Source organism: Leopardus geoffroyi, chromosome C3 (assembly GCF_018350155.1).
Source record: "Leopardus geoffroyi isolate Oge1 chromosome C3, O.geoffroyi_Oge1_pat1.0, whole genome shotgun sequence".
Taxonomy (NCBI): Eukaryota; Metazoa; Chordata; class Mammalia; order Carnivora; family Felidae; genus Leopardus; species Leopardus geoffroyi.
Genome location: NC_059338.1, coordinates 36421098 through 36436044, shown reverse-complemented (window position 1 = coordinate 36436044; position 14947 = coordinate 36421098). Strand labels below are relative to the sequence as shown.

The following is a 14947-nucleotide window of genomic DNA, read 5'->3' as shown; positions in this document are numbered from 1 at the left end:
AAAAGAGGAACATTGTATCTTCAATGAGTTCATGATAAAACCATTTATGTAAGTTCAAAAACACACAAAAGTATTCTGTGAGCAGCTTGTGTGTTTGTAAAGCATTAAAACAAAGAGTGGAAGGATATATACCAAACTTACAATAACGCTTCCCTCTGGGAAGGGGGAAGGGGACAAGATAAGGAAACATTTAACTATCTAACAGGTTAAACTTTTGAAGGAACATGTATTCATTTATTACTATATACACTGTTTTAAGTTGCAGCCATAAAAAATTCTGGGAAAAAAATACTAAAGTATGAATGGTGGTTGATTCTGAGTTGAACATGAGTGAATGCCATTAACTTCTGTGTATTCACTGTTGATGTTCCTACCAGTCCATCACAAGGTAAGGTGTAGCTTTTTATTGGTTGACTAGTTTATGCCTACTAGAGCCCATATTTACAACATTGAACTATACTTGAGTATCATACTGATGGTGGTATCCTTAATTACTGCTGAGACTGATACAAAGACTTAAAATATTAGATGGGGCTTCTTACATCTCCTATAATATACTTTAAAGCAAACGTCTACAGTTAAGATTTTTTTTTAATGTTTATTTATTTATTTTGAGAGAAAGAGATAGAGCACTAGCATGGGAGGGGCAGAGAGAGAGGGGGACAGAGATTCCCAAGCAGGCTGTGCACGGGGCTTGAAGGGGGCTTGAACCCACAAACTGTGAGATCATGACCTGAGCTGAAATCAAGAGATGGATGTACCCCAATGTTTATAGCAGCACTTTCAACAATAGCCAAATTATGGGAAGAGCCTAAATGTCCATCAACTGATGAATGGATAAAGAAATTGTGCTTTATATACATAATGGAATACTACTTGGCAATGAGAAAGAATGAAATATGGCCTTTTGTAGCAACATGGATGGAACTGGAGAGTGTTATGCTAAGTGAAATAAGTCATACAGAGAAAGACAGATACCATATGTTTTCACTCTCATGTGGATCCTGAGAAACTTAACAGAAGACTATGGGGGAGGGGAAGGAAGAAAAAAAGAGAGGGAGGGAGGCAAACCATAAGAAACTCTTAAAAACTGAGAATAAACTGAGGGTTGATGGGAGGTGAGAGGGAGGGGAAAGTGGGTGATGGGCACTGAGGATGGCACCTGTTGGGATGAGCACTGGGTGTTGTATGGAAACCAATTTGACAACAAATTTCATATTAAAAAAAAAAGAGTTGGACGCTCAACTGACTGAGCCACCCAGGTGCTCCTACAGTTAAGATTTCTGCCAAGACATGAAAGCTTTTGCTCTTATCTCAAGGTGACAGGGTGCTAGTTCTAGGTTCCTGTATCCTACATGGAATACTTCCCATGGGAACCAACTCCTAAAATCTTTCCTCTTACCTAAGTGAATTCTAACAAGAGTCCACCATGGAAAAGTTCTGTAGTATCTGAACCCCTGCTGGCCTTCTTGGAGTAAGGCTAAAGGTAAAGCGACAAGTCACTTATTCCCGCCCCCCCCCAATCTTTCTGTGCTGGGTTTTGAGGATAAGAAGTTTGCACATAAACTCTAGGCCCTTACTGCTCTGTACAGCTTGCAGAAGGTCTGCCCAAGTATTTTGTTAAACACAACAGGCATAATAAGTGCTTCATTTCTGAGTCCAAGACCAAAACCCTGGATCCTTCCCAGTTGTATGGTTCTTTTCCTAGAAGCAACGTCTTCACAAAATTCTCTGAGAACAATGAGACATCATTTTTTTGGAGAAAAAAATAGTTTCTTTATCCTGGTACTAGGTAGGAGAGTACCTGACATGGTATATTATACTGGTCAACACCTGAGCACAGGAATCAAATGAAGGTGTATTTGCACCCCAACTGTTAAAGTAGCTGTAAACTGTAAACTTGGGCATCCTAATGGACCTCTCTAAGCTACTGTTTTTCTAAAACTGGGATACTAGTTAAACAATCAGATAAACAAATAAATAAAATGAGGGGCACCTGGGTGGCTCAGTCAGTTAAGCATCTGACTTCAGCCCAGGTCATGATCTCACAGTTCATGAGTTCGAGTCCCACATCGGGTGCATCAGGCTCTCTGCTGTCAGTGTGGAGAGCTCTGTCTCTCTTTCTCTTTCTGCCCCTCCCCCCCAAAATAAACATTAAAAAATTAAAAAAAAAATTTTTAATGTTTTTATTTATAGAGACAGAGCATGAGCAGGGGAGGGGCAGAGAGAGAGGGAGACACAGAATTGGAAGCAGGCTCCAGGCTCTGAGCTGTCAGCACAGAGCCCGACGCAGGGCTCGAACTCAGACTGTGAGATCATCACCTGAGCTGAAGTCGGACACTCAACCGACTGAGCCACCCAGGCGCCCCTAAAAAAATTATTTAATATTAATAAAATGAAAAAATTCTGTGAGGATAAAATGAAATGTTTCACACAAAGACTTTAGCAGTGTCTGAAGGATAGTAAAAATAAATGTAACAATAGCCACATTTAATCAACATCCCTCTGGCTTGTGGGCTCCTTCGTCCTGAGGCCTATGCACTGTACTGTCCTCCCGAACTCCACCCCGCTCTAAAGCAGTGATGGTTGTCCTTAGGCGGTAGACCTGATAGGCATGTTAGGCACAGTTTTTAGAAGCAGCTTCAAGTTTCTACTATACCTCCTTAAGGAGAGTATCTCATATGCCAGAGGACAAATAGAATTGCACCTCCCTCATTAGGGACAGTTTCCTATGAGATCTGCTTCATTGGTAAGCTTGAACGTACAGTGAATACAGATACTCCAGTCAGTTTAAGCCGCCCACTGCTGCCCTCAGGTAATAAGATTATTATCAGTCCATTTGTGACTCTATGTCATGCTCCCTAACTGTACTTGAGACTGACTTCCTATAGACTTTGCTAACAGAAACCTGTAGATAAAAGAGTCAAGTCTACATAAATTCAAGACTGTTATTAGCATTATTCCTCTACTTAGCAGACATACCTCAACCCCTAGCAAGGGACACAGCCTGTATTCAATTTATAGTGCATCTCTTATTTATTTACTTGGTTACTGAACAGTGCTTTTTTAAAAATCTATTTTTAATTGAAGTATAGTTGATGCATAATTTTATATTGTTTCAAGTGTACAATACAGTGATTTAGCAATTATATTCACTACGAAATGCTTACCACCGTAAGTGTGGTTACCATGTGTCACCACACAAAGTTATTACAATATTTATTGACTATATTCCCTATGCTGTACTTTTCATCCCTGTGACTTATTTATAACTGGAAATCTGTGCTTCTTAATCCCCTTCATCTATTTCATCCATCCCCCTACCCACTCCCCTCTGATAACCACTAGTTTGTTCTTTATATGTATGAGTCTATTTCTCTTTTTTGTTATTGTCATTTTTTTGTCTGAATAATTCTTTTTAAAAGCATTGACCTGTCGGGGCGCCTGGGTAGCTCAGCTGGTTGATGGTCTGACTTCAGCTCAGGTCGTGATCTCACAGTTCGTGGATCTGAACCCCACGTCAGGCTCTGTGCTGACAGCTCAGAGCCTGGAGCCTGCTTCAAATTGTGTGTGTGTGTCTCTCTCTCTGTCCATTCCCCGCTTGTGCACTCTCTCTCTCTCTCTCTCAAAAATAAATAAACATATAAAAATTTTTTAATTAAAACAAAAATAAAAGCATCAACCTATTCTCTGGTTACAGACGCTTACAGCTTCAGTTTTGCCACTCGCGAGTTTTATGATCTTAGTAAAATCACATGTCTCTGGGTTTCAGTTTTGTAATCAATCAAGGATATCTTCAATGACTACCATTTAATTTCTATCATTCTTGCTAGCTACTACCAGACAAGTATCTCAGACAAAGAAAAAGAAAAAGAAATATGAAGGATCAATATAGATTCACCATGGAAAACACAGAAACTTCAACAATTTATTTTAAGACAGGAAATCCTGAGAAACGTAACAGAAGACAATGGGGGAGAGGAAGGAAAAAAAAAAAGAGAGGGAGAGAGCCAAACCATAAGAGACTCTTAAGAAACTGAGAATAAACTGAGGGTTGATGGGGAGTGGGAGGGAGGGGAGGGTGGGTGATGGGCATTGAGGAGGGCACCTGTTGGGAGGAGCACTGGATGTTGTATAGAACCAATTTGACAATAAATTTCATATTAAAAAAAAAAAGATTGGAAATGTATAAACACAGGTGCTCAGGGCCCTGTGTATGGTTGTACAGTCTGTGCACTGCAAAAAGTTACCTAATGGACAGGGGTGCTGAAATATAGCCTGTATTGGGTTTGCCAAATCTTATAATTGGAGGAAGGGATGCCTTTTTCTTCTTCAATAGGTGCTATCTGATCATGATGTAGTCCCTACTCACAGATGATACCTTTTTCTAACTCCCCCACATAGCAGGCTGTACCTTTACCTAAACTGTACAAAGACATCTCATCGTAGGTCACAGGCAGCCTGCAAAAGTAGCCCTATAAAAGAATTCTATGCTACTGCAAACGTAAAAAGATCTCCAAAACACAAGGATGCAGAGGAAGTCTTTAAGATCAATTTCTTTTCAAATTGGCCATGTTTAAAGCTACACACACACAATTCTTCAGAGGAAAAATGAGCATAAATAAAAACTTGAAATCAAACAAAAAGTTCATCAAAGATCTAAGCAATCCATGTAATATATATAACTTTCACTGTTTTAAGACATTAAACATTTTTGTGACAAAGGCATCTGGAAATACAGACAGAATTTTTTTGTTCTTGCCTTCTTCACAAAGATATTGTGAAAATTAACAGAATAATATTTATAAAGCAGCTAAAATGGATTTAAAGTATAAATAATTTATTATTCTTAAGTATTAAATTATTTTAAAAGTAACATTTAAATAAGATGAACAAATTCAACATGTTTTAATGCCCCTAATTTTGAGATAACATCAAAATTAATAAAGTGAAACTTGAGAAGCAGCTGTAAGAAAAAGAATGACAGATGTATGTATATATATGGGCTATATACCCTAAGAAATAAGTGGTGCTAGAAATTATTTTACATAGCATTTTCAATTAACTCACCCAAAATAACAACATATGATTTTAGTCACAGAGCTATGCCATGATATAGAAATATAGGCTGGTAATCTCTATGGTGAACTAAGAATGAAAAACTATAAATAATAGACATTCTAATAATTTTACATTAAATTATCTTCATATAAAATCATCTTTAATAGGCTTCTCCTATCTAATATATAAATGGAAAGTACTAATTAGCATGAATGGGATTTCAGAGGTTGGTCTATCTTACCAACTCTTAAATAAGATATCCCCAACCTATTATTTAACTCTGAAACCTTTTAAGAATAAAACAGGATTATCAGAAAATGCCTTAAATTTTAAGAACACAGTAAAAATAAAATTAAAATTATAAACAAAGGAAACTGGATATTATTTTTTCCTGGAAAAATGTCTTACAGATATCATTCCCTATTGTAGTTGAAAAAAATGGAAGATTAATATGGCCACCTAGAGGAGAAAACATAACAAATACACCATCACATTCTTACTTTTGCTAGAATATCAGTTTATGTTTTAAAGGACTCAACTGAAGAGGCTAATCATGTATGAAAGAGACTGTAGTTGGATACTGCAGTAGCAGGGATGACCTAACAGAAGCTAAAACAACATTCATTTTGCAGTGGACCTGATAAGTATAGTTTTTGTAACTTACCATGTGGCCTTAGGTTAAAAATTACTAAAATCTCTTCTCGCTTTTGTAAAATGGGGATAAACTATCTACCACAACTATTTGCAGTGAAGATTAATAGTATGGTGTATACAGAAACTAACAGTGTCAGGTACACGGTTGGCGCTCAATATGGTAGTCCTTAACTATCTGCTCAGAAAATCCTGCACTGGTTTCTCCTAGTCCCACCCAGGCCCTCCTTGACCCTCTCTGATCTTACACATACTTCCAGTACTGGCTGTTCCAAAGCTTCTCTATGAGAAGTAGTCAGTGTTGAGAAATGGACTAATGGTTTCTTACCAGCACTAATGAGGTAATAGTATGTTATGTAAAAAATGTACATTTAAGCATATGTTTCCTCCTACCCTGGAATTCCTTTTAGTTACCTCAACCTACACATCAGTTAATTTTGATCCATATAAACTTCCAGAATAATATGCAGAATGAAAGATCAGAGCAATAAAGGAAAGCATCCATCCCTCAAATCCCACCAAGAGTACTATACTCAGCAGTCCTCTTCGGTGAGCAGCCATGAAGTGAGCAGTACTTCTGCTGAGTCAGCTACGCAGAGGAACCACCACCTGGTGGAGACTCAAAGGTGTATCCGAACCAAATCCCTCTCCTTCCCAAATATATGCCAAAGGAGGGTTTCCATTGTTGGGCTGGAGGGAGAAGGGGAACACTGGTTATAATCCCCTTCAACTACCTCTCTTCCTCAATTCCACAAGTTGAAAAGGAGAGAGTAGGTGTAAGAAAGTGCAGGCAGCAAACGTATACTTTCTGACCAGTTATTCTCTCCTTAACAAGATTCAATCTAACTTAACTATTCTAAGCAACTAAAACTTTAATTGAATGTTACTGATCACTTGCTATTGGACAAAGGAGGTTGTGTGAATTCTTATCCTCCCTAGTCTATGTACAGCATTCAAAACTCTCCAGACAACATTCTCCTGATTCTCCATTTTATTGCCTTTACTTTCCCTTCTCTATTTAAGTGACATCCTTAATTCTCCTGCTAATGAAAGAAAATGATTCCCTGATCTTTTCTCTCCATATATTCTCCCTCAACAATTAAATCCATTCCCATGGTTTCTATTTTCTTAGTATGTATCATCTGAAAACATCTCTCTCTCCCTAACCTCATTCCTGATTTCAAGCTCCATGGTTATTTCCAACGGCTTAAATACCCTTGTTTCATTATATATATTACATGTAACATATATAATTACACATATATTATATATATAATTAATCATACATATAAAACAACTTTTATGTCCCACCTCTAACTATTAAGGACTTCATCATTCTCCTAGTCACAATGCTGGCAACCAGTGTCATATTTGTTCCAAATATATTCAGCTCCTAAATCTGATCAATTCTACCTCTATGTCTCTCCTATCCTCTTGTATTTCTATGACCTCTACTGTAATTCAGATTTTTACCATTTTCCACATAGACTACTCCAAAGACCTCCATAATTGGTGTCTTTTTCTAGTCTTCCTGTTGCTAATCTAAGGCACATTCCATTTCATGGGTTCTTTGATGAAAAACTTTCAGTGAGTTCTCACTGGCTAACAAATTAAATACTAACTTTAGGCTGGGAAGCACTCCAGGCTATAGATTTCCCCTTTCTTTCCATTTTGTCTCCTACTCCTATCTATCTATCTATCTATCTAGCCATTTATCCATCCATCCATCCATCAATCCATGTTGGAGCCAAGTGGACTTTACTCCATACTTTGGGGTTTATGAAGTTCCCCCTATCTAAAATACCTCATCTTGTCACCAACTTTACACCCATTCTTCAAAGTTAAACCCAAATGCCATTTATCTAAAGAACTCTCACACCTTCCCAACAGATATTTTACTCCCTTCCTTAAAACTTTCTGGAATTTTATATGCACTTCTGCATCTTTGTGTGTGGGCATGTTCAGAATTTACTATCACTTAAAATTTCTTTTACCTAAGATCTTGAGCTCTGAAATCTCCCATACCAGTAAAATTTGCCTTTCTTCCCCTACTCCACTGATTCTACCTTGGCTCAAAGCAATTTTTGACTTTTTAATAAGTAATAATCTATAATACAAAGCTATTCCCCTAATCTATTGCTTTCTTGCATTATCACTTGGTCATCTCTCCATCCTAAATCCCCACGACAGCATTTTAACAATAAGGGTACCCATCTCCACTGGGATATTCCAGGCACTTCAGATTCAGCATGATGGAAACTAAATTACCTCCTTCCACACAAACTTACTTCTCTAATACTCTCTAAACTAATTTAAAAAATCTTGATTCTTCACTCACTGCACACATTCAATCATTCAAGATTTATTGAGATCATCCTTAAATCTATGAACTTTGTCCCCAAACTCATTGCCAATAAAGATCTCATCACTATTTATTTATTTATTGTTTGTTTGTTTATTTTTTAGAGAGAGAGACACACACACAGTGTGAGTAGGGAGGGGCAGAGAGAGAGGGAGACACAGAATCCAAAGCAGGTTCAGGCTCTGAGCTGTCAGCACAGAGCCTGACGGGGGGCTCGAACTCATGGACCATAAGATCATGACCTAAGCCAAAGTCAGACACTGAACCCACTGAGCCACTCAGGTGCCCCTCATCACTATTTACTTAACTAGTCCTTTCTACCTCAGTAGTCCGACCTCCAATTTGTTTTGTTACAATAATTAAATAATCTTTCTTAAATACATTGATCTAAAAGTGCCACACTGTCCAGCTTAAAAATCTCCCTGGACTCTAGATTTCCTATAAAACAATAAACTCCCAAGCATGGCATGCGATCGTATTATCTGCCCATTCTCCAAACACAGATCCTAAGTTAAAGACACTAAAATACACTGTCTTCTGCTTTCATGCAATCACAATTCCATGGTTTTGGAAACAGTTCTTACACAAGTCTAGTTCATCTATTCTGCGAAGTTACATTAGATTTCCCCATATCCCCACCTCCCATCTACAGCACCTTCTTCATCAAAGTAATAGACCTCTTATCACACTAGATTACACATATGGCCAATGATCTTCCTCCTCTAGTCTGTGGGCTCTTTGAAACAAGCATATTTTATTCATCTTTATGTCCATGGTATCTAGTATGGCACACAAAAAGTTTTCAGCAAATGTTTATGAAATAAATAAATCTAAATTTGGAATGTCTAAAATCAATCCACCCTGGGTATTTTATCAGCTAATTTAGAGTAGAAATGGTAGAAAAGTGAGATGGCTCCTAAATATATGGATAAAATGAAATGTGAAGGTGACTCCAGGACATTTGTGTCAGTTCTAGAGGTTAGGGCAAGAACAGAAGAGCCACTGAGGTTATGCCCTCTCTTCTCACTGCTTTTCCCCCAGACTATAGAGCCATTTGAGGATAACGGGACTATAGGACAGAAGCAATCAAGACACAGAGAACTGGAGGGAGTGAGGGGGTAGAAGCAGTGAGGAGGAAAAAATAAAAATCCTAAACTGAAGCTGCAGAAAGGTAAGTGTTCAGGGTCATAGACGACAGATGCAGGGCTCCTTCATGACTGCTCACCCTCATCCCCACTACTGTTTTCACTACCCTCAGCTACAATGACCATTTATTGGTCACTTACCCACAGAGGCCAGAACTGTGCCAAGAAGTACCACACATACCATTTAATGTTCATGACAACCCTATCAGAAAGGTATAATCCACAGTTTAGAGACAATGGAACAAACCTAAAAACAATTAACTATACTGCCCCAAGTTTGTAGCTAGTACGTTAAGTCACAGAATGTGAACAAGGATCAGGTTCAAATCCCATTCTCTTTCGGTTCTACTATGCATGTGATGGGGTATAAGGGTGTACATATGTTAGGGACTTGCTTTACTGCTTTGCATTACTCAGTTATCTTTGTAAGCACGTGTTGTTGTTGTTGTTTTTTAAGATAATTTATTTATTTTGAGAAAGAGAGAGAGAGAGAGAGAATGGGGGCAGGGCAGAGTGAGAGAGAGAGAGAGAGAGAGAGAGGGAGAATCCAAAGCAGGATCGGTACTGTCACCACAGAGCCCAATGTGGGCTCAATCTCACACACCACGAGATCATGACCAGGGCCGAAATCAAGAACTGGATGCTTAACTGACTGAGCCACCCAGGCGCCCCATGTAATCACATGTTTTATTTTCTCTAGCACTAGGAAAGGTATTTTTGAGGGTAGAATCTAATATTTTAATTTCTTTCCTAGCATCTCATAATGAGTTTTCTGTATAGTAATCACTCAGTATTTGATTGATTTCTTACTATAAATTGTATACTAGTAGAAATAAAAAGAAGGCACATCAATCATCAGTTAGCATTAAGCCAATTTTACTTTTCTTAAAGATGCTTTAGGTCCTTTGACAACTCTATGCGCTGGGGTAAGACTTTAAGTAATCAGAATAATAGGCTCTTAAACACGAAGCACAGCTATAAAATTAAAGATAGTTTGTGTCTGATATAATAATAAAAATGCTGTCTAAGCTATATTGTTCTTTTCCTCATATCTGGGTATAAAGATAAAATTACTAGGAGTAGTCATACATTGTATGAAGCATGTAAGCAACCTACCTAAAATGTGAAAATAAACATGCTTCAATTAATGGCAAGACCTCTTTTATTTCCCTTATAGAAAGATGTAAAAACGTGTTAGAGTGGACGTGTATGTCCTATATAGGTTGAATTTTAAGTCAATGCCAGTACGTGAGGCAAAAATCAATTAGAGATAAAATAATCCTCGAAAATCCCTTAAGTTGCCCTTAAGCAAAGTATAGCACAGTACCAGCTCTCAATAAATCCATCTCAGACACTTCTTCCCCCTGCACAGAACAGATCACCGCTTCTGCTGTGTGCCACGAGCATCTGGCTCCTGTTTAGGTGCCATACTCAATGAAAGCACGTGCATTTACACTCCAGGATCATGTCCAGCACTAGGAGATCCTTAGACTCTGTCAGTTCCTCTAACAGGTATCTGGGGACTGATTCCACGTGACACAAAGCAGATTTGCATCTTCTACCTCACGCTTGCATTGGGAAAAGAGAGACAGAATTACTACGGTCTTTAAATTACTTGGCGTTTTGTTTTTAGGTGTTGTGGGTTTTGGCTTCGGTCCAGAGATCTGGATTTCAATAGATTACGTTCACGGAAACGCGACTCTGTGAGCCATCTCTTGTTTATCGTGCAGCCACAGATGCCTAGAATTTTAGGCACAAATAATCCAACACCACAGTGTATGATCCAAAAAAAATAAATAAGTAAAAGCAGCAACCTATCTTACCTTCATCTATCGATGCCTCACTACTGTAGCCGTCATACTCCGCAGACAGAGGACTGTACTTCTGTCTTGTTTCCCAAGCGTAGTTCTTTTGTCTCGAGTCTGCCAACGGAAGTCTGGAATTGTGTGTTCTGGACAAGGCCTCATGGTATTTACCCAGCGCTTCGTCTTCACTTTCAGAGGATGAACCGTGCTCATCTTTGTCCATATAGGAATTATCTATTTGGAGTGACAGGGAGAGCAAATCAAAATTTTAATACCATAAAGTATTATGAATTTGCTATATGCACACACACGCACACACATATATGCACAGATGTTATGTCACATATATCCATATACACACGAATATACATATACATACACAATCTGAATTTTCAGCTTTAGAGAAGTATAACGTTTTCACTTAAGAACCCGAAGCTTTAGGTTTCCATGTTTTTAATAGAAAAAGATCAATCTGTATATTCTAATTACATAATAATGTTGCAGGGATTTTCCAACCAGGTTACAGATAAAGGAAATAACAGAGCCTGCCACCTTACACAACTTTTTTAAAGGATCAGTTGCACACAAAGAAACTCAGAAGTACTGCTGGTACATATGGGCCTGATTCAAAGAATTCATGTCACAAGAGACACCCTGGTTATCATGTTGGTCCAAGTTTTCAAAAATGATAATCCTTAGCGCCAGAAGTACAACAGAGAAATGGGCAGATGTATACTATTGGTAGTATTCTCATTGGTACAACGCTCCTAAACAGCAGTTTGGCAATACATATCCAACTTTTAAATCTGCATAGTCTTTGATTCATTTCTAGGAATTTACCAATTCTATTTCTAAGAACTCTAAGAAAATAACAGGTGAGCAGAGATATGTACTTCAGACAATTCGCTGCACTGTGTTTAACAGTAACAGAAAACAAAAATAAAACATAATCTAAAAGTCCATCCCTGGGCCTCGGTTAAGTACATTATGATAAATCCATACAATGATATACTATGCAGTCACTACAGATTAGGAGGTGAACTTACAAGTACTCGCAGGGAAGAATAAATACAACATCATGTTAAGAAAAAAGAGGTTATAAGACAGAAGGCATACCTATGTCTTATTTAAAACATACACACACACCACACTTCTACATGTAATATACACACACACATGCAGTGTATGTTAATATGCACATATAAAAATATGTGGAAGGATATACACTGATTTTCTGTGAAAGGTAGAATTACTAAGAAAATTTTACTGAAGTATATTCAAATGCAAATTTCAGGCCACACAAAATTTATATCATTCCTTAAAAAACTAGTTATTACCATTTTTTTAAAGTAAAAATTTTGAAACTGTACTATGTTGGGATTCATTTAAACTAAGATGCAACCCTCTTAGAATTATAAAACATCTCTGGAAAGACAAAGAGACCACAGCAGGTAGAATTTATTAGGTCAGTCTAGATATTTTTCTCTTTATACTCTGCTCAGATCATCTGTAGTAAAGGAATCAAGGTTTGACATTCAAGTGGGGAGACACAGACTAAGTAATTTAAAATATGATAGAGAGATGGTATGTTTAGAGTTAGAAGTAAGGGAGCTTTGATGTCGCTAGTCCAAGTCTTCCTTTTCAGTCAAGAGAAAACCATGAATGGCTAAAACTATAAGCACTGTCGTATTCTGCACTGGCCAAAATGTCGTCACTAGCCACTAGCCACATGCAGCTATTTAACATAATGCAGTTTAAAACCCGGTTTCCCAGTGCCACCAGACACGTTTCAAGTGCTCAGGAGCCATGTGTGGCTAGTGGTTACTACACGGACTACATGGAACGTTTCCATCATTACAGAAAACGCTATTAGATGGTGCTGAGGTGATGGCTGATCTGGTCCAGAACCTGGGAATTCTGACTCCCAGTTGAGAGCTTTTAGCACTTTGTGGGATTGTGGGATACCATGGTGGTGGTGCTCTAAGGCTGCAGAGCTCTGAGGAGGGTCACCAGAAATTCTGCAGTCACACTTCACCTATTACAAAATATTACCTAAAGTAACCTCGTACTCAGAAACAGAGAAGGAAACTCTTCCTTCTCTTTCTATACCCTATAAGCTCTATGAAAGAACCTAAAATGCAGGTACTAGTAATTTTGATATTACTCTCAGTGTTAACTAATAATATTACAGTTCGGCTATATGAAGAGGTAATCTATGGGTCAAAAGAGTTTCAAATGATTTTTAGAACATAGTCTGTTTCAGTTTAGGAGTGCCTGGGTGGCTCAGTGGATTAAGTGTCCGACTCTTGATTTCAGCTCAGGTCATGAGCCCCAGGTTGTGGGATCAAGCCCTGCACTGGGCTCTGCATTGAACATGGAACCTGCTTTAGAAAAGATTCTCTCTCTCTCTCTCTATCACTCTGACTCTCTCTCTCTCTCTCTCCCTCTGCCCCTCTCCCCCACTCGTAGTCTCTTTCTCTCTCTCAAAATAGAAAAAAGGAAAAGAAGAAGAACACAATATGATTAAGTTTAGTACTGACTATAATCTAGAATACCTGGGGGATACTTGGGTGTTTTAGGTACCAGCATGCTTCTGAATGAAAACAAATCAAAACAAAATTAACTCTGTACTGTTACTTGTGTAGCATTTATTACTAGTGTCTATTCTATTTTCTGAATAAAATATGTAAACTATTCTATTTTACTTCTTTGCTTATTTCTGCTACTGTAAGTAAGAAGGCTAACAAAATGAAACAAAGGCTACCCAAAACTACTGAATTTGACAATCAAAAATCTGCTAGAAGAGTAGACTCCAAAATGGACGTATTTCCAAAAACTGGCTTCCCTTTCTAACTAGTCTAGCCATCCTGGATCGGCCTCTATTATATCAGTTAAGGACCATTAATATAATCGATAAATAGCAGATCCCGATTGTGTCTGATGTCCTGTAGCAGAACCGAACGTCTTCCTCACGGCTACTGCCACTCAGATTTTTGTTATTTTGTGAGAATCTAAATTTATTTTTTAAAACGTCAGATACATATTTTTAAAATAAAAGCCAATGTACTTTTGGTCAGCAATAAGTGGAAATGACGAAGGGATTTTACCAGAAGCAATTACCAGCAGGTGCAGAGCAATTCTGTACCCAAACCAAGTCACCGTCAGCTCCTTGTTTTGAAAACTGTCACAAATACTGTGGCTGAAAATATAAATGCTTAGCTGGAATCTTAATTCTACATAGAGAACTCATGAAAAATAATAGATTATTCACATATACTCATTATAAACAAAGAAGTCATATACAATTCTTAATATGTGGCTAAATGAATGGACTTATTCTGAAGCCTGTTATGCAATAAAATAAACTCTGCTCTAAAATATACTGCTCTAAAGGAAAAATATAAGATACTTGATATCCCTCCATCACTCAAGATTCTTATTGGGAATGACTCGAAGAGCAACACAGTATAAAGGTCTCAGGGGTTAATTACAAAAATATAAAATGTTAAAATTCATTAAATAAGTTCCAGCTAAGTAAAGAATGCACACTACTTAAGAAAACTATGGAGTTTCAGGTTGTATAATAAAGAAACATTAAGAAAAATTAGGGCCACTGAAGAAGTGGCCAAATAATCAAGGGACCAGGACAATACTTAACTCAGCAGTGTACAAAGAACATGAATGCTTTCAAAATAAATGATCGCCCCCCCCCAAAAAAAAAAAGGATGACCTTAAAAGTGTCTCCCAGTAAGAGGATTCAGAAAAATCTTTTTTCTTTTAAGTATATTCATTTCTTTTGAGAGAGAGAGAGAGACAAGCAGAGAGAGAGAGAGAGAGAGAGAGAGAGAGAGAGAGACGCAGAGAGAGGGAGAGAGAGATAATTCCAAGCAGGCTCACACTGTCAGTGTGGAGCCTGATGCAGG

The 14947-nt window shown here is 37.9% G+C and overlaps 1 protein-coding gene across 5 annotated transcripts in view; it reads right to left on the bottom strand.

The window, feature by feature from the left end:
* SYT14 (synaptotagmin 14) overlaps window positions 1-14947 on the bottom strand; it is a 219405-nt gene that overhangs the window by 132282 nt on the left and 72176 nt on the right. For all 5 annotated transcript variants that reach the window (XM_045452413.1, XM_045452414.1, XM_045452415.1 and 2 more), the window contains one exon: window positions 11043-11258. In XM_045452413.1, coding sequence (XP_045308369.1) covers window positions 11043-11258 — 216 coding nt within the window. The remainder of the gene's footprint in view (window positions 1-11042; window positions 11259-14947) is intronic.